Source organism: Podarcis melisellensis (assembly GCF_964234715.1).
Source record: "Podarcis melisellensis genome assembly, chromosome: 8".
NCBI classification, from domain to species: domain Eukaryota; kingdom Metazoa; phylum Chordata; class Lepidosauria; order Squamata; family Lacertidae; genus Podarcis; species Podarcis melisellensis.
The window spans coordinates 65,931,665-65,949,657 of record NC_138540.1 but is presented as its reverse complement, the minus strand read 5'-3'; the positions used below and the strand labels follow the sequence as shown (position 1 = coordinate 65,949,657).

General features: G+C 45.5%; 1 protein-coding gene across 3 annotated transcripts; it reads left to right on the top strand.

Moving 5' to 3' along the window:
- Positions 1–3,542: 3,542 nt before the first annotated feature.
- LOC309375211 (trophoblast glycoprotein-like) lies at positions 3,543–15,447 on the top strand. 3 transcript variants are annotated; one of them, XM_081920796.1, is made up of 4 exons: positions 3,543–6,169; positions 9,152–9,357; positions 9,552–9,862; positions 12,720–15,447. In XM_081920796.1, exons 3-4 carry the CDS (start codon positions 9,585–9,587, stop codon positions 13,555–13,557), a joined length of 1,116 nt encoding a protein of 371 aa, XP_081776922.1. In that variant the 5' UTR covers positions 3,543–6,169; positions 9,152–9,357; positions 9,552–9,584; the 3' UTR covers positions 13,558–15,447. The 3 variants fall into 3 exon arrangements, with proteins under 3 accessions (XP_081776922.1, XP_081776921.1, XP_081776920.1); XM_081920795.1 differs by lacking the exon at positions 9,152–9,357 and having other exon boundaries at positions 9,556–9,862; XM_081920794.1 differs by lacking the exon at positions 9,152–9,357.
- Positions 15,448–17,993: the final 2,546 nt, after the last annotated feature.

The window sequence follows — 17,993 nt, the reverse complement described above, 5'->3', positions numbered from 1 at the left end:
CACCATTAATAAACTACAGTTCCCAAGGGTTCTTAGCTGTATGTGCTTTAAATGGATGGTCAGAACTGAGATTACAGTCCACACACACACTGAAAAAATAACTCTAGGTATCCTTTTTCTCCCTCACTGGCTCCTGCTGCCTTCATTTGAGCACTGCTTTGGAGGGGGAGGGGTTTTTTTGCCCTTGTTAAACAACAGGGAGTGTGAAATTCTTGCCAATATATGTGGAAATCATCCAAAGATCCAGCACCGGACTTCTGGTCTACCTTCTGCCCACCTAGTTCTGCTAGTCCAGCATCCTGATCAGTGCATCAAATCTCTTTCTATAGAGTAGATGGGTCCATGGTCCGAGGCAGCTTCCTATATTCTCCACTTTACCCTAGTTAGAAGGTACAGGGAATGTCAGGACTGGGGACTGAATGCTGCCCTCCATTTCTCTCTGCCTGGCCTTCAGGCCACACCCCTCACAGTTCCCACTCTGCACCCACCTCTAGTCATTTTACGTGGCTGGGATATGACCTTGAACTGTGTGCTAATACCTCTTACTTGCCTGGATAGAAGATGGGGAATGATGTGACTTAGTCTGCAGCCCCTGGAAGCTTGCCCAGAAAGAAATGTGGCCCTCAGGCTGAAGAGGGATGCGGGCTAGCAAGAATATTCAGAGTCAGTTTTCCAACTTTTTTTTTTTAATCACAGGCCCCTTTCCAAAGCCTTTAACAGATCCTGGCACACACAAATTTAGCAGGGTGGACGTGTTACTGGCATGAAGTTCAGTGGCGTGGAAGGCTTCGCCTCATTAATCAAGCCTTTCATTTTAGTTTTTTCAAGATCACTCCCGAAAGTGGCTTCCAGCATACTGAATGAACAAATAGAAGCAATAAATGTAACCGTTCTATCCAAAGCATATTTTAAAACAATTTTACAATAGCAAATGCCCTGTGTGTTTTGCTGTGTGCGGTGGCAGGTCAAGGTAAATGATGGATTTTATATTTTTAAAAAAGGATTCCCCTCCACCGCAAAAAAACGATTCTTTTTTCTAAAATAATCATCATGGGTTTCTTTTTCCCAGCAACTCTAGGTGTAATCTGAAACTTCCACAACTCCTAGTTGAGTCTAATCCAATTAAGTCTGTAATCTCCTCCTATACGCCTTTTAAGACTCTGACTAAATGCAGACTTTGTGGCTGCTTGATCAAGCCAGTATTTTTCTATCTGCCACCCCCACCCATGGCTTTGCTTAAACCGATGAAAAGTTCTGGAGAACTCAAAAGCTAGCTAATTAATTGACTTCTATCTGTCCTGCACTTTCTCCCTTAAGGAACCCAGGGAAGCAAACAAATATACAATTTAAAAACAGAAACAAAGCAAAAACAACAAAGCATTTTAAAACAAGACTAAAACATAAAAAAAATCACAATTAAAAATATCTAAAAACAAATACAGGTAGAAACATTCCTGTAGCCAATGATCCTGAGGTTGCCAGGAACAGTATCCTTCAGTCACAAGACACCTGGGTAAATAAGAATGTTTTCAAATTCCTCCTGAAAGTTAATGATAGAGACAGGCGCACCTCACTAGGTGAACCACCACCAAAAAGGCCTTGTCACAGATCAGGCAAACTGGGTGGCAACACCAACAAGGCCTCACATTATGATGTTCTTGTCACTCCTATTAAAGCTGCTCCCCGACTGAGTTTTGGGTTTATATCCTGCTGAATTCCTGAGGGTGTGTGTCTGCTCCTAAAACAAAAAAGAACCTGGTGGCACCTTAAAAGCTTCCATCTGCAGTATACATTTAAAGCAGCATCATACCAGTATCATAGCCTCCCCAAAAGGATCCTGGGAACTGTAGTTTGCTGAGAGTTGTTAGGTGACACCTATTCTCCTGAGCTACCATTCCAAGAGTTCTGTAGGAAGAGGGATTGGCTTTTAACCCATTCCGGGAAATGTACCTTTGTGGTGTTATGCTAGGCTTAATGTAATTTATTGTGGATTGAATCCGCATACGCATTGATCACACGGCCTGTGTTAATAGGCTAACCAATGGCAAGATCATGGCCACTGGTCCCATCGCCTCCTGGCAAATAGAAGGAAAGAAATGAAGGCAGTGAGAGGTTTTACTTTCTTGGGTTCCATGATCACTGCAGATGGTGACAGCGGTCACAAAGTTAAAAGACACCTGCTTCTTGGGAGAAAAGCAATGACAAACCTAGACAGCATCTTAAAAAGCAGAGACATCACCTTGCCGACAAAGGTCCGTATAGTTAAAGCTATGATTTTCCCAGTAGTGATGTATGGAAGTGTGAGCTGGACCATCAAGAAGGCTGATTGCTGAAGAATTGATGTTTTTGAATTATGGTGCTGGAGGAGACTCTTGAGAGTCCCATGGACTAGAAGAAGATCAAACGTATCCATTCTGAAGGAAATCAGCCCTGAGTGCTCACTGGAAGGACAGATCGTGAAGCTGAGGCTCCAAGAATTTGGCCACCTCATGAGAAGAGAAGACTCCCTGGAAAAGACCCTGATGTTGGGAAAGATGGAGGGCACAAGGAGAAGGGACGACAGAGGACGAGATGGTTGGACAGTGTTCTCGAAGCTACCAGCATGAGTTTGACCAAACTGCAGGAGGCAGTGGAAAACAGAAGTGCCTGGCGTGCTCTCGTCCATGGGTCACGAAGAGTCGGACACGACTAAACAACAACAAATGGCCGGATATTTGGCAACAATGAATGAATGAATGCTGTGAAATGTGTAATCATCACTGGCTATAGGTTTCTGCATTTCCTTTCCTTCCAACCTCATTGTTTACAATGCCTCTACCAGCACCACCCCAACCAAATACCTGCAGCTCAGTGTAACTCTTTGGCTACACACATACATGACTGTTTACACATGATTAGCCACAATCTGTGGTTTCTTGAGAAATTCTGCTGTTCGACACATTTCCCTTCAAAACAGTTTCCACCCGATTTTAAATCCTAAACTGCGTTCACATCAGTTAAGCTGAAGTGTGTACATTTGCTTCATGAATAGGAATTCAAGATGCTGCAGGTGCAGGGAAGCCAAATAGGTAATGTGCATTGAGTGAAGACGTGGCCATCTCCTCCTGGTGTGCCAACAAGGTGCAAATACAGGGAAAGACTACTGAACATAGTCTTCAAGTCTCACATTTGCTTCAAGTCTTGCCTTTGGTAGAAATTTGGCTGCAGCAGGCCAACATCTCTGTCCTTAAAGGTATGGGAGAGGGATGGGAAATTTGCGGCCCTCCAGACTCCCCTGAGCCCCTGCCTGCATGGCCAATGGTAAGGGGAGATGGGAGCTGTAGCCCAGTGATATCTGGAGGGCCACATGTTCTTCAGCCCAATATAAGAGCACCTCCTATTTGGCCAGCAATAGACTTCCATGGTCTCTTGGCTTTCCATTATCATACAAGCTCTCCACCCCTGTCTCAGTGTGACCCCCCCCCCAAAGCAGGGCAAATCTGCCCTGAATGAGATGGTAATGAAAAATGCCTTTCTGCTTGGTTTTTTAATGAAATATTTTATTTTAATATAGTGCATCCCCACAGCAGCTTTAGTCAAAGAGCAACGGCTCCTTCATGTAGTTTTCTTCCCACAAGGAAAAGGAAGACACTAGCCTTCGCCAGCTTGTCCTGGCAGCAAAAAAGTGCCTTTCTGCTTGTTGAAAGCACAGATTTCATCAAAGCCTCCCATCCCTCCTTCCTCATTTGTATAATGATCGTGGGGGTTTCACACTGAGGTGACAGAATTGGTTTTGCCATTATTGCTTTCTCCTTTTTGCATGCCTTTGACACACACATGCACCCTTTGATGACCCTTTTGTTCCAGGAGGTGCAAACTTGCACCTTTTGATCTCAGGGCTGTGTGGCTTGGCTAGAGGGAAGGGAACAGGGACTCTGCCTTTGCTTAAGGAAAAAAGGAGGTGATGCCTGCCCCTCTTCACACAAGCCACAAGGGCAAGGCCATTGGGTCAAATGCCAGGCTTGTATAGTCACTCTAGGCCAGGTATAAATGAGCAGGACTGCCCTTCCTGAGGGGAAGAGGGCCTTGGTGCCTGAACAAGTTATTAACAGGAGATCAGTCAACCAATTTTGCAACGGCAATGGCAAGGAAGTGGATCTGGTAAGGGCTGTTTGAAAGTGGAAGGCGGCAGACTCTATTTTGTGGGAGGAATTTAAAGAGAAGTTGAACACTGGGCGGCCATCTGTCAAGGAAGCCAACATAAGAGGGTTCCCATATTTCAAAAAGTGAAAATCAGGACACAAATTCCGCTGAGATTTTCTTGGCAAAGTTGTGCTAACATCCAACTCAGGTGACTTGTTCCAAATCCTAAAGCTCGCCATCCAGCATCATTTCACTGTGGCAAAGTTTTTAATCAGATGAATGTTTTCAATTCTGTTTATATTTATTCACAAGCTTTATTTCTGTCTTGTTGGATTGATGCCCCCCCCCGTGTTCTGTGTTTTATATGTATGTATTTTATGTTTACATTGCAACGGCCATTCAATGCACCCACTACAATGAGTAGATGGGAGAGAGACCAGCCCTTACTGGTAGAAAACCTGTTGTGTAGTTGGCAATATTGTCTTTTGGGACATGGAATACTGACACCAACTCTCTGGAAAGAGAACTTCGCCCAGGATGAATCTGTCTTTGCATCTCTGCCAAGTTCTACAGCTTGCCTTGCCTGCTTCATTAGCCCTTCTCTCTCCTTCTGCTGTTGTTTATCCAGCAAAATCTGCCTTGTGCTGTCACAAACCCTGAGGCTCATGTTGTACACTGGGCAGGAAGATATTTGCCCCTAAACTCCCCAAGCTGCTTGCTTCTTCCCCCACCTCCCCACAAGATCCTGGCCACCAGCTGCCTTGATTCCAGCAGAGATGCCCCTTTGTGTGGAGACTGAATAATCTGATTAGGAAGTGCTGTCCCCCCCCCCCCATATTGCTGTTTAAAAACCAAATAAATGCTTTGCAATTGGGAAAGTGCTATCCATCTTGCTGCCTCCCACCCCTACCCAGTCAGCTTCTGCAGGGGCAGCAGGTCACAAAGCCAAGATGAGCAATACTGCCTCGAGCCCTACTGTGCGTGGCCGGCGCCTCTGTTCATAAGGAGAGATCAAAGGGAGCCATCCAGTGACAGCTTGGATGGACATAGCTCTTTGAGGGTTCTCATAAACCTATCCATCACTAAGGGGAGTGGCAGCTGCAACTGAGATGGCAGACCGATGCAAGATTTGTCGTGGGCCCATCCTAAATCAGGATGAATCCAGGTCATTCATTCAAGGCACCCACCCAAATAATCCTGGGAACTGTAGTTTTATTGCCCACAAAGCTACAATTCCCAGCACCCGCAAAGTTTTCAGGGCACATGTTCTGCTTTATTTCCAGCTGATGCAACTCCTTAAAGCTGCCTGCTGGAATCAGTAACTTTGTATACCACAACTGTTCCATTTGAGAGGGCTGTGTGGTACCACTTTTGCTGAGCTGCAGCCCAAGGGTGCCTTTTCAGAGGGCAATAATGCTACAACATACACAGCATTGTAGGACAACTAATAAAGCAGAATGCTGTGTGAATGCTCCAGTATAAATCCACCACAAATGCACTATGATTGTGCCAATAATATGTTGCAGAACTCCTCCAACCCAACTCCCAGTCTAGAAGGGTTGCTTTTTAAAATATTTACATATTTACAGTTATTTCCCTCCTTTCCTTCAAGGAGCTCAAGGTGGTGTACGGGGTTCTCCCAATTTAATCCCAAAGATCCTGCCCTGCTTTTGCCATCTTGGGGAAGCTCGTCCCCTCCTTCTGAGGGAGCTGATATTCCCCACTGACCCTAGGGCAAAGGAGGCACTGGAAGAGATGGGTGAGCTTGCTGCCTTTTGGGGGCTCCTATACCTTTAAGGCAGAGGATGGGAGCTGGGAAAGGGAGGGCGGTCCCCCTCCCCCAGCAAGCCCCGCCTCCGATTTTGCCTTTGAATTTATTTCATCCCATTGTGTAGCCTGGAGATCCCAGCCTGGGAAGCAGAGAGATCTTTGGCTTTGGGAAGGTAGAGGGAAACAGCACGGATCCTGCTCTCCAACAAGTTTGCATCATCTTTCTTTTCTTTGCAAGAAGAAGAAAAGCATCAGAGCCAGGTTGGAGGGAGAGAAGGTGTGTCTACTTTGGAGGAGATGGTGGTTAATTTTTAGCATTTGTTGATGGGAGGACCCTGGGGTGGCAGTGTCTGCGTATAGTAGGCATCCCACCCACCCCCTTTGCCGTTTGGCCAGGATTCTGGGGGGTGGGGTGGGGGGCAAATGCAACAGGGCAGAGGTGTGTCTGTGTGAGAGAGGGTTGGGAGGGATTGTTTTTAGCATTTGATTTTAGCATTTTTAATATATGCTCTTATTGTTCTGTGTCAACCGCTTGGAAGTTTTGATGATTAAATGGTATATACATCTAATTGAATGAATAAAAACAAAAGGTCATTATGTTATGATGTGTGGACTGGCCTTAAGGGGTCAAGATCTAGTCTTGCAGTAGAACTGGCATGTTAGAATCCTGAGGGTGTAGCATGAGCTGTGGAATGATTCCTTTTTCTATCATCTATTTTTCTATCATCTATCTATCCATCCATCCATCCATCCATCCATCATCTAATTTATTTATTTATTTACTAACACTTGGTTGCTACCTTTCTTCCATGCAGAGCCTCTGCTTTCTAATTGGTCTCTCATCCAGGCACTGACCAGACCCCCGACTTGCTTAGCTTCATCAGAGTAGGGACTGAACCATTAAAATGGTTCATTAAAAGTTAACACAGCAGGAAGAAAGATTTTTTAACTCCCCCTTTTCCCTGTTGAGCTAATTTTTTACTTGCAGGGAAATTTTATTGGTCTGCTTGTTTTCAAAGCCCGCCCTGCAGAGCATTCCAGAGTGGTTGCCCCCACCCCTTGTCCAAAGTGGTACGTGCCATTCTGCCACCTTAGAACCTGAGCATCTTATTCCCCTTTTGCTCTATGATATGTTTAGACCAGGTTGGATATTGGCTAAAGAAGGTGGGGATGCGGTATTTGGGTGATGGGCATGTTTGAGCTTTGTGCACAAAGGAAGGCCTTAGAAACTAGGAATCCATGAGCGGTGCTTTGATGCGTAGCCGTCACCTGGAGTTTTGAGCCTTCAAAAATGTTCCATGTGGTCCTCATAAGCTTCTTCCACCAGCCTGCCACACTGACAGTCAGGGTGATTATTGCAGAATGATAAAAACGTAACCTCGCTTTTTTAACCTATTGAGTTTGCTTCTGGGCAGACCAGGAGTCTCAGGATGGTGCCCCCAGCAGGGATAACATAGCACTGTGAATCAGAAAGCCTCCAGTTCAAACTGCACACAGCAAGTGGTAAAGTTATCTGCTTTACATGCAGAATGTCCAGGTCCAATCCCTGGCATCTCTAGGTAGGGCTTGTAGAATCTCCCCATCTGAAACCCTGGAGAGCTGCTGCCTGTCAGTGTGGGCAGTACTGAGCTAGATGGACAGTGTTCTGACCTATAGTCAGTATAAGACAGCTTTCTCTGTTCCTATGTATGTTCCCATGTCCTCTAATGGTTGTTGGCATCCGCCTGTCTCGAGAGGCAATAGAGTGCCTTCAGGAGGTGAAATCAAATCACTGCATTAGCAAGTGACCTCTCTGGGGTGCAAGCCTGGGCAGTGTGGGTGTGGAGGTCCTGGGCCCCCCAGACGGCTCTTGGCCTTGCTGATCTAGTCCAAACAGAAGCCGTGTGCCATGGATATTGGCCTGCTCCATGTTCCCTAGGCTTGGCAGAAGATCAGGAAGAAGACCTTCCTCCATCATGTGACTCTTCAAAGGAGCAGAACAGAGTGTCAGTGAGGGGGTGGGTCAGACATAGCTCAGTGCAGAAGGGTGCAGGTTCAATCCCTGGCATCTTCAGACAGGACTAGGAGAGACTTGCTGAAACCCTGGAGAGCTGCTGCATGTCAGTGTAGACCGTACTGAGCTAAATGGATCAAAGGTCTGACTCTCTATGAGGCAGCTTCTCATGTTTCTACCCTCCCCACCTCACCAATGCTCATAAATGGCCTAAGAAAAAGGCATAGGAATATGCCTTATGCCAGGCCAGACTGTTTGGCCAACTGGCCCAGAACTGCTTGCTCTATCTGGCAGCATTTCTCCAGGGCCCTGGGTAGGGGTCTTTCCTGCCACCTGTGATCCTTTTAACCTAAACCTTCTGCATGTAAAGCATATCCTGTTCTACTGATCAGTGGTCCCTATTAGATCTCTTAGCCTCAATTCCCACCTTTGTCAATATTATTATTAATTTCTTACCTGCCTTTCACCACGAGGTTGCAGAGTGAGTTGCAGCAACTGACGAATACTGTATTAAACTCAGTTAAAACTATTTACATATATGGAAATAATAATAATGCTGACTTACCTTACAGGGTTATTGTAAGGATACATGAAGACTCTTGAACACGCAGTGCTGAGCCCCACGAGATAGTTTAATATGGCAACCTTTCTAGTGCTAAGTAGTTCTTGGTTGGGTTGGAACGTCAGTTGGGAACGTCATCTCTGCCACCTTGATCTTTGTGGAAGGAAGGAAGGCTGTAATTAACAAAACAGAGTCAATGTTTGGATTTCTGCCTTAACCAGTTGCTCCGATAGAAATGAAATGGTGACTCTTAAAGAGAGTTTTGAGGATGGAATGGCTCAGGTGGGCTTCATTTGCTGAAGCCGGTACTGTCCTCCAGGTTGAGGCTCCCCAGGGTTAATGTGTCCAGTTTGTACACCCAGAAGTTTGGCATAGTTTGGCATTTATGTAGCCATTACTGGTGAACCTGTGGTTCAGAACTGACATGCTGAGTGACTGGTTTGAACTGTTTTGGCAACTTTAGTGTTTTAACAACCCAAATCCTAAAAAAGAACCTAGAGCAAGCTTTCATGAAGTGCTGCATAATGCTTGTATAACTATATAGTAATCCATGTTAAGAGATTGTGAACACTGTCCTAGGGCTGGTAATTGATTTGTAATCCTTGCATTCCAAATCTACGGTATATAGTCCTCTCTCCAAAGAGCTCATGGTGGCATACATTGACCTTCCTTTTCTCTCTCTTTATGGCAACCCTGTGAGGTAGGAACATAGGAGGCTGCCTTAATGCCAGCTCAGGCTATTGGCCTATGGAGCTCAGTATTGTCTCTGCTGGCTGGCAGCTGCTCTTCGGGGTTTCAGAGAGAATGCTCCCAGCCCTACCTATAGATCCCAGGGGTTGAACCTGGGACCTTCTGCATAGAAAACACAACACTCTACCACTGAACTACATACAGCCCTTTAAATGGGAAGGTGAGCTTTGCAAGAGTGAGGACCTGAATTCTGGTTTGCCTGCTCTCTGACCACTACACTACACTATACCACACTGGCACGCTCATCTGTTTCTTCCCATTTTGCTCTTGTGGAGGAACGTTACTAGGCAGATTTTATTCTCTCTAAGCAAACTCTGCCGTGTTCTAATAATTACCTCTTTCCTTCATCACCAGCCAGGATCATTCGCAATTGGAGTTGTGTTGGAAATGACCCCTCGGGATTCTCCCAGTGCCATCCTGGGCGCTTGGGAGCTCCTCTTCCTCCTTGTTGCCCCTCTCTCCGGCCAGCTGTGCCCAGTCCCTTGCGAGTGCTCAGAACCGGCCCGCACCGTGAAGTGTGTCCAGAAAGAGCTGACTTCCATCCCAGCTGGCATTCCTGGATATACCCGCAACCTCTTCATAACCGGCAACCAGATCGCCCACATCGGCAGCCAGGATTTCAAGGGGCTGCCAAATTTGGTCACGCTCTCTCTGGCCAGCAATAGGTAAAGCTTGCTAGAAACTGGGGAGCAGTGCTCAAAAGAAAGTGGAACCAGAGGAGGACACACACACACACACACACACACACAGGAACGTAAGAAGCTACCATATACCAAATCAGAACATAGGCCCATCTTGTCTGCACTGACTGGCAGCTCTCCAGGGTTTCAGATAGGGTTCTCTCCCAGCTCTATCAGGAGATACCGGGCATAGAGAACTAGGAACTTCTGCATGCAAAGCAGATGCTCAACTGCTGAACTTCCCCATCCCAACTTTTTTAGAAGGCAATGGAATTCATACTGTGTTTGAAATTAAGGAACTCAACAGAGGAAATGAAATAGGCCTAGGGAGGAGCGTGGCCTAGGGATAGTTTGGAAGGCCACACAGAGAGTTGCCTAGTGTAGGTGGCATTTAGTGCTCAAGCCTGAGCTCTTCCACCGTGTTTATGGTAATTTGAAACAGTCATGGCTTCCCTCAAAGAATCCTGGGGGAAGTAGTTTGTTGAAGATGTGGAGCAGCGGTTCTCAACCTGTGGGTCCCAGATGTTGTTGGACTACAACTCCCATCATCCCTGAGCTCTGGCCTTGCTAGCTAGGGGTGATGGGAGTTGTAGTTCAACAACATCTGGGGACCCACAGGTTGAGAAAGGCTGAGTGGAGAGTTGTTACGATACCCCATCTCCCCTCACGGAGCTGCAATTCCCAGAGTGGCTTATGAAATCAATCTCTCTTCCCAAGGAACTCTGGGAAATTTAGCTTTGTGAGCTGTAAATGTTTATAATGTACAAAGCAGGTGGGACCACTGAGAGCCTTTAATACAAATATATAAATATGTAGATGTCGTCTCAGAAAAGGTATTCTCCCTTCTCTCACAACAGCTTCTTCCACCATAGCACCTTGTGTACACACACACCCCAACTAAAAATAAAGTATGGCTTTTGATTTACAACTATTGCTTCTGTTCTTATTCAAATGTTATGCCCATATATCCCCTGACCAGGGGTGTGCCCCATTGAAGTCACTGGGGCTTACTTCTGAGTAGACTTATGTAAGATTGCACTGCTGATTTTGAATAGACAAGTATCGTGAGAAGTTTCTCTTCTTCTTTCTTAATACTAGAACCCGGGGTCATCCAGTGAAGCTGAATGTCAGGAGATTCAGGACAGGAAAAATAGAGGATCTGTTGCGTCTTCTGTAGCATTCACCCGGAGTCAGTGTTCCCTGGTCTGTGCTTACATGTCCTGCCACCTTTGCTTTGGAGATAACAGGCATTACCATGGCAACAGGCTTGTCGGAGACTGCAATTAAAGCTCTAGACTGATGCTCTGGTGCCCTGCCTCCTTTTCATTGGTGGCAGGGAGCATAAGGGGCAACCAAACTCACTGACTTCTGAGGTCTTTGTATCAGAGGCACGAGGCCTCTGCAACCATCCAGGAGGCTGGGATAGCTGTAGTGCCTGCCAAAAGCTTAGGTCTGAGTGCAAAGGGGCCATGGAAATGAGCCTTTTAAAAAGGATAACGGGCTCTTCCTTAGGACTCTCCTGTGTTGCTGGGAACCTACAGCTCTCAGGAACATTATTATTATTTTTCAATTTATATCCTACTCTTCCTCCCAAAGAAGCCCAGGCAGCAAACACATTACTAATAAAAACATTTTCAAAAGCACTCTAAAAACAGTTTAAAAGCATTCTCTCAACCAGGGATTTCAAGGTTGCCAGAAACTGGACCTTCCAGTTTTTAACCTGCTGAAAGGCAATTAACGTAGGAGACAGATGCACTGCACCAGGGAGGGCATTCTGTATTGGGGGAAAGGCCCTGTCATGTGTCAGGCAGCTCCTAGTGGCAGCACCACCAACAAATAAGGCCTCACCTCCTGATTGCAGGATCCGCGATGGCTGACATTGGGGAAGGTGCTCTTTTATGCGCATTGGTCCCCACAACCAGATATATCCTTCTGAAATTAAATAATATTATTTTTTTATTTTTACATCTAATTCCACCTCTAAAAAGAGCAATCAAACTTCATTATTGAATAAACAGCAAGGTTATTTATTTGCCACTTAATGCCAAAATAGGGTTATAACTGGTATAGAAGTATAAAAACCAAACACAAGCAATGAAGTAGAAACATCCATCATCGAAGTAAAACAATTAAAGCACACAGTAAAGTGATCCTGTTAAAACATCTATCATTAAAATATGCTCTAAAACAATCCCATTAAAACAAGGACTTGGGCCAAGAAATAAAGGGAAGGCCCATCTGCTCAATCTACGTTCCTGTTGATCCACTATTCTACATGCAATGAGTTTTTAATGTGACAGATCACTAATATATGATACCGTCTTCACTTTGCTGTATAAGGTGATGCAGCCCGCAATTCTCACTTCGCTTTGAAATGAGGCACAGCGAAATATCTCAACCAAAACTTTTGAATTGTTTTAAATTATTTTTGGCAGTTGAATCACATCCAGCTCCCCAGCTCTGGAAAGCTAGGAATACCCACCCAAGATCTCATCAGAAGTCAGATGGTTCTGTGAGATCTTGCGAGAACCTCCCAGAACTGGTGCACCAATTAATAATAATAATAATAATAATAATAATAATAATAATAATAGTAATTCATTAGTTATATGCCACCCATCTGACTGGGTTGCCCCAGCCACTCTAGACAGCTTCCAATAAATTAAGCACATTGACCACAGGAAAACATTAAAAACTTCCCTAAACAGGGCTACCTTGCTTGCCCCTCCCCCCCCCAAGGTAGAGCGCTTAGAAGCTCATTTTACACCAATCCTCAGAGTGTTATCATTGAGACGTTATTACAGAATGATTTAGGTTTGGCCTTTCCTCTCTCTCTCTCCAGGATTAACACCATAGAGTCACAGGCCTTCTCTACTCTCCAAAGCCTGCGTTACTTGGACCTGAGTCATAATCTTTTGGCTGCCATCCACCCCAATGCTTTCAACGCTAGGAACAACTCCATCCGAGAGCTGAACCTCAGCCACTCGCTATGCAACTCCTCCGCCATCCGCCCTGTGGCAAATGCCCTGGCCCAGGGGGGCTTCCAAAACCTCTCCAGGCTGGAACTCCCCAGCAATGAAATTGTCTACTTGCCAGGTGGCATGTTCTCCACGCTCTCCAAGCTCGAGCATTTAGACTTGAGGAATAATTCCTTGGTGGACATCAAGAACTCCACTTTCGTTGGCCTTGATCTTAAGTACCTTGATTTGACCTCGAATTCCTTCAAGACCCTGAGGAGAGAAGCGTTGTCTGCCCTCAGGAGGCAATCGCACCTCCGCCTCTTCCTGAAGGACAACCCCTTTGTATGCAACTGCGACATAGAAGACCTGGTGAACTGGCTGAACCAGAGCCGGCTGGTGGTAGATGTGGAGAAATTAGCTTGTGCCTTCCCACAGGAACTGAAAAATGCCTCCTTGGTGGAATTGGCTGGGGCAGATCTGGAGTGCCACACCAGCCAGCATGGCGAAAATGTTCTTCAGACATCCTACGCGGCTTTAGGTGCTGTCCTAGGAGTCATTGGTGTCATCTTCCTCTTTGTGCTTTACTTGAACCGTAAGGGTATCAAGACATGGATGAACAGCATGAGGGATACCTGCCAAAGTCTGATGGAGGAGTATCAGTATCGCTATGAAATAGACTCCGATCGCCACATCACGCAGGTTTCGGCACTGGATGTATAATGCTGTTGATAACTTGGGGGGGGGGGCGGCTTTCCAATGTTCCTTTGCTGTGTCTATCAGGCACCCTGAACTGATGGCACCCATAGTTTTTGGAAGTGGGCTGTTTAGAAATGCCTTCTCTGCCGTTGAAAACCCAAGCCAATTAAGACAGAGGGACCTGTGGATCAAAACTCTGGGTGTGGCCTCAAAGAGCCTCCTTTTATATTCATCCTTAACATTCTGCAGGTGGTTTGGCTAATTTGAAACGCAAAAGGAAGAGCATATCACAGTTCTAGGAGCCAGCTCTGCAGAGAACGGAAAGAAGATGCCACCATTCTGATGGGATGTGCCGTCACCAAAACGTTTAGCCTCCTGGAGGACCAGGGGTCTGGAATCTTATCCTGTTGAGTCTTAAATATTCTGGGGAGTCTATTTTTGTCCTGTTTCAACAGGATCAGTTATCTGTCTTGCTCATTGAGTAACAGGTCCATGAGATGGTGTGGTGCTTATGTCAGACATGGCCAAATAACTTTGGTCTTCATAAAGGACCTCTCTCAGCAACTGCACCGCTTCCGAGGACACATGGGGGAATGCTATGGTGGTATGCTTGGTCAAAGGCCCCAAACCTCCAGCATGCTAAGAATAAGCATGCTTGAGGGAAGACTAGCTTAGAATCATATAGTTGGAAAGGACCTTGAAGGTCATCTGGTTCAATCCCTACTCAGTGCTGGATGCAACTACAGCATCCCTGGCAGATAGTCATCCAGCTCTGCTTAAATAAATACCTTCGGTAAAGGACAGCCCACCACAGTCTGTTCCACTATGAAAAAGCTCTGTTGGGTATTTTCTCCCGACGTCAAGCTGAAATTTGCTTCCCTGCCTTCTCTGCCCATTGTTTCTCACCTCTCTGCCATACAATTTTTCCATGTGCAAAGAACTTGTGACAGCATTAAATCTTGCCATTGTCTTACCCTTCACCTTCATGCTCCAATAGTACAGTTATAGGAGAGCTGCTGTACATTCTTTTTCTGAGCATAGAGATCAGCCTGTGGCAAAATCCACAGCATTATTCCACTGAACAACTGAGGCATCTTATTTGTCTCTTCCTTCTTAACTAGAAACTGATGGGTCTGTTCTTCTCCTTGCTGGTATCAGAAATCAATTGATCAGAAAGTAGGGGCTCTTCACTGGGTTTTGGAATAGTGTTGGCAAACTCCACAACAATGCTGCTAAATTCAAGAGTACATTCTCTGTTCCACCCTTGGGTCTTCTGAACAAAAACAGTGCCTGGTGCAAAGAGCTGACTTTGATCATGGTTGAAAGCATTTGCTTTGAGCTGTCATTCCTTTTGTTTTCAAATCCAGCTCAGCCAAAGAATCAGCTGTGTGGCCTCAGAGACACTGTCCTCTCTTAGCTTGGTCAGCAACGTGGTGATGTGAACAATAGCCATGGCAATGATAATGGTCCACCTACCATACAGGGTCATTGTAAGAACTACTGAGAAGTGTATATATGCCAAGTGTTTTATTTCCTGCAGTGGCCCTTGTAGATAGGGATGGGGAACTTGTAACCTGTAGGGATGTAGCAACCTTTTTCCAACTCCCATCAGCTTCAGCCTGGATGGCCAATGGCTAGAGATGATGGGAGGTGAAGTCCAACATCTTAAGAGCCGCAGCTTCCTCCTCCCAATCACAGAACCATTTTGAAGGGCAGTGGGAAACTCTTGAAAAGTACTTGCAAGTTTGAGCTTAAGTAACAGAAATCTCACTGAATTTAACAGGGAGTAAACATAGAGAGGGTTGCAGCCAAAGTTATGCAACACTGATCTCCTTTCCCCAGGAGTTCTAAGGAGGAATAAATACATTTTCTCCTGCTGGTCTTAAGCATATAGCTGTTTGCCCTCCCCCCTCCCATGATGTATTGCATTTAAGGGCAATAATTTCAAAATTAGAACACTCTAGGATATTTTCAACATGTCCACAAACGATTGTAGGAGAACACAACTCAAAAAATAAAATGCAAGTTTGTCCTTACAGGGAAATATTACTTTGTTCTGGTTTTCAGTACTTAACACAGTGCCTGCCGTTGTGACAGACAGACACCAACAATGGTGCAATTTTATTACTCTTCTTCTGATACCAGGAGGGGAGACAAAATATTGACAATCACAAAGCATAAAGATTTCAACTAATGCAACAAATATTTAACAAACAAACAAAAAAACTGAGGCAAGACTTGTTTCAGTGATTAAAGCAAGAGAAGAAGAGGAGTTTGGATTTGATATCATGCTTTATCACTACCCTAAGGAGTCTCAAAGCGGCTAACATTATCCTTTCCCTTCCTCCCCCACAACAAACACTCTGTGAGGTGAGTGGGGCTGAGAAACTTCAAGAAGTGTGACTAGCCCAAAGTCACCCGGCAGCTGCATGTGGAGGAGCGGAGACGCGAACCCAGTTCACCAGATTACGAGTCCACCGCTCTTAACCACTACACCACACTGGTTCTCAGTGTGATTATAGACCACAAAGAGAGAACAGCACCAAAACCCGCAGCCCCTGCAATAACTACACCCACTTAACATTTTTGTATAGCAATACGTTTGGCAGTGCAGTGACATTACACCCATTTTCTAAACCACTTCGCTGGGTGCTGCTAGCGCAGGTGGAGAAATCCACAACACAGCAGTATCACATCATGTGTTCTCTCTCATGTTAACGGTGGGAGGGGGGATGTAGGGTCTGCATCAGCATCTCCTTTGGCAATGGCCTTCGACTGAGTGCAAGCTTGAGTTCAAATGGCTCGTTTAGATTTTCTCATGTCACACAACCACTTTTGTTCAGGAAAGGATTTTGTTCACAAAGCTTTGTTTTGCCAAAACTTACTTCTTTCAGCCGCTTCAGTTTGGTCCTCCTCAGACATGTCCGCCAGTGGCATTGCTTTCACGTTAGAAAGGGAATCGTGGATTATTTTTTCACCTTCCTGCATCTCTCTGTAGCATTTCTTATTGTCCATGTTTTGGAACTCCTCCAACTCCCAAGGCCTTTGCCTTGGCATTCTCACATGCTTGAGGAAAGTAGCTAGCTCTGCCACACGGGTTCCAAAACTCTGGTCTCACAAGTCCCCTTTTTCACACAATGCAGCATTCTCAGGGTGTCCTCTGTGGTTAGCGCTGCGACATGCAAGTTATTCATGGTGGAAATCTGGTCGCTGAGTGTGGCTGGTTCATGAAAGTGAGTAGCAAATATTTAAAAAGCTATTTTGCTGGCAATAAATTCTGAGTTTGCCCATGCCAATCCAAACCCGTCATACGTAAGATATTCCTTTCCCAAGCTCATTGATGATTAGCATAAAGTGTTTGGTTGCAATCCTGGCAGATGTAGGTGGATTTCCCTTCCATGTTTGATGAAGGTGTGTCCCTCCCCCCCCCCGTGCCGCCCTGCAGTTCTCCTGCCGTACTATAGCCCCCCGTGCCCCTCACTGCCCTTGCTGTTCTTTGCTACTGCATGCTACCATCTTATCCCCAGAACTCACAAAAACAGACTTCCAAAGGGAGCAAGAAGTGAATGTAGTAAAAAAAAAAAGACAACAGAAGTAGTGTACATAGCTTACGATGAAACTTCAGCAGACAATGTCATTTGGGTAAGTTCATAAGGATATTGTCCAGCCTGCCTTAAAAAAACAACACCCCAAACCCTGCAGAAACCTGACCAGCCTTTAGACCTTCATAGCAATTGTTAGGAACCTCCCTTCTTTGAAGAAAAACAAATAGGGTCAAATAGAGCAGGAAAAAAGTTTTCAAATCCAACATAAGAAGAAAATTGAGAATCAGCTCCCCCCCCCCCACTTCTAGATGACCAAAGAGGGGACCTCAGCTCCTGCTACCAATGCAAAATCATTGCTGTGCTGAATCTTAAATTGTGGGTTGGTGTTATTTTTTGTCAAAATGCAAACAAGGCCATTTTGCTTTTGAAATAAGGCACTGGACTTCAGTCCCATACCTCGAGACAAGTGAAAAAGCCCCAGAAGGAAACAGCTTTATGGAAAAAGCAGCTGCCTTTCCCCCTCACTTATTTCCCTTCTCATGGGAGGATCAATTTTAAAGGCCTAGTTGCCCCCAAAAGCCCACTTAGACCTAGGAGACTTGCTCCTCACAGGAAGCAACATTTGTTCTCTACTTAAAATGCTAAGTTGGATTCTGTGCCCAGTGGGGTTTAGACAATGCTATGTGTCTTGTGTGTGACCATCAGAGGCATCAGGGCCTTGCATTTCATTCTGTTATGTTTTGGAGGAAACAGCTCCCAACATGGGGTCAAGCCTTCATCATTGTTGCTGCCACCACACTCCTTTTTCAGTAGTGGGATGTGTTGAGGGGATGCATAGAAATGGGGAGGGGGCATTGCTGAGAGGAGGAGGCATTGCTGAGAGGTAGAGTACATGCCTTGAATGCAGAAGCCCCC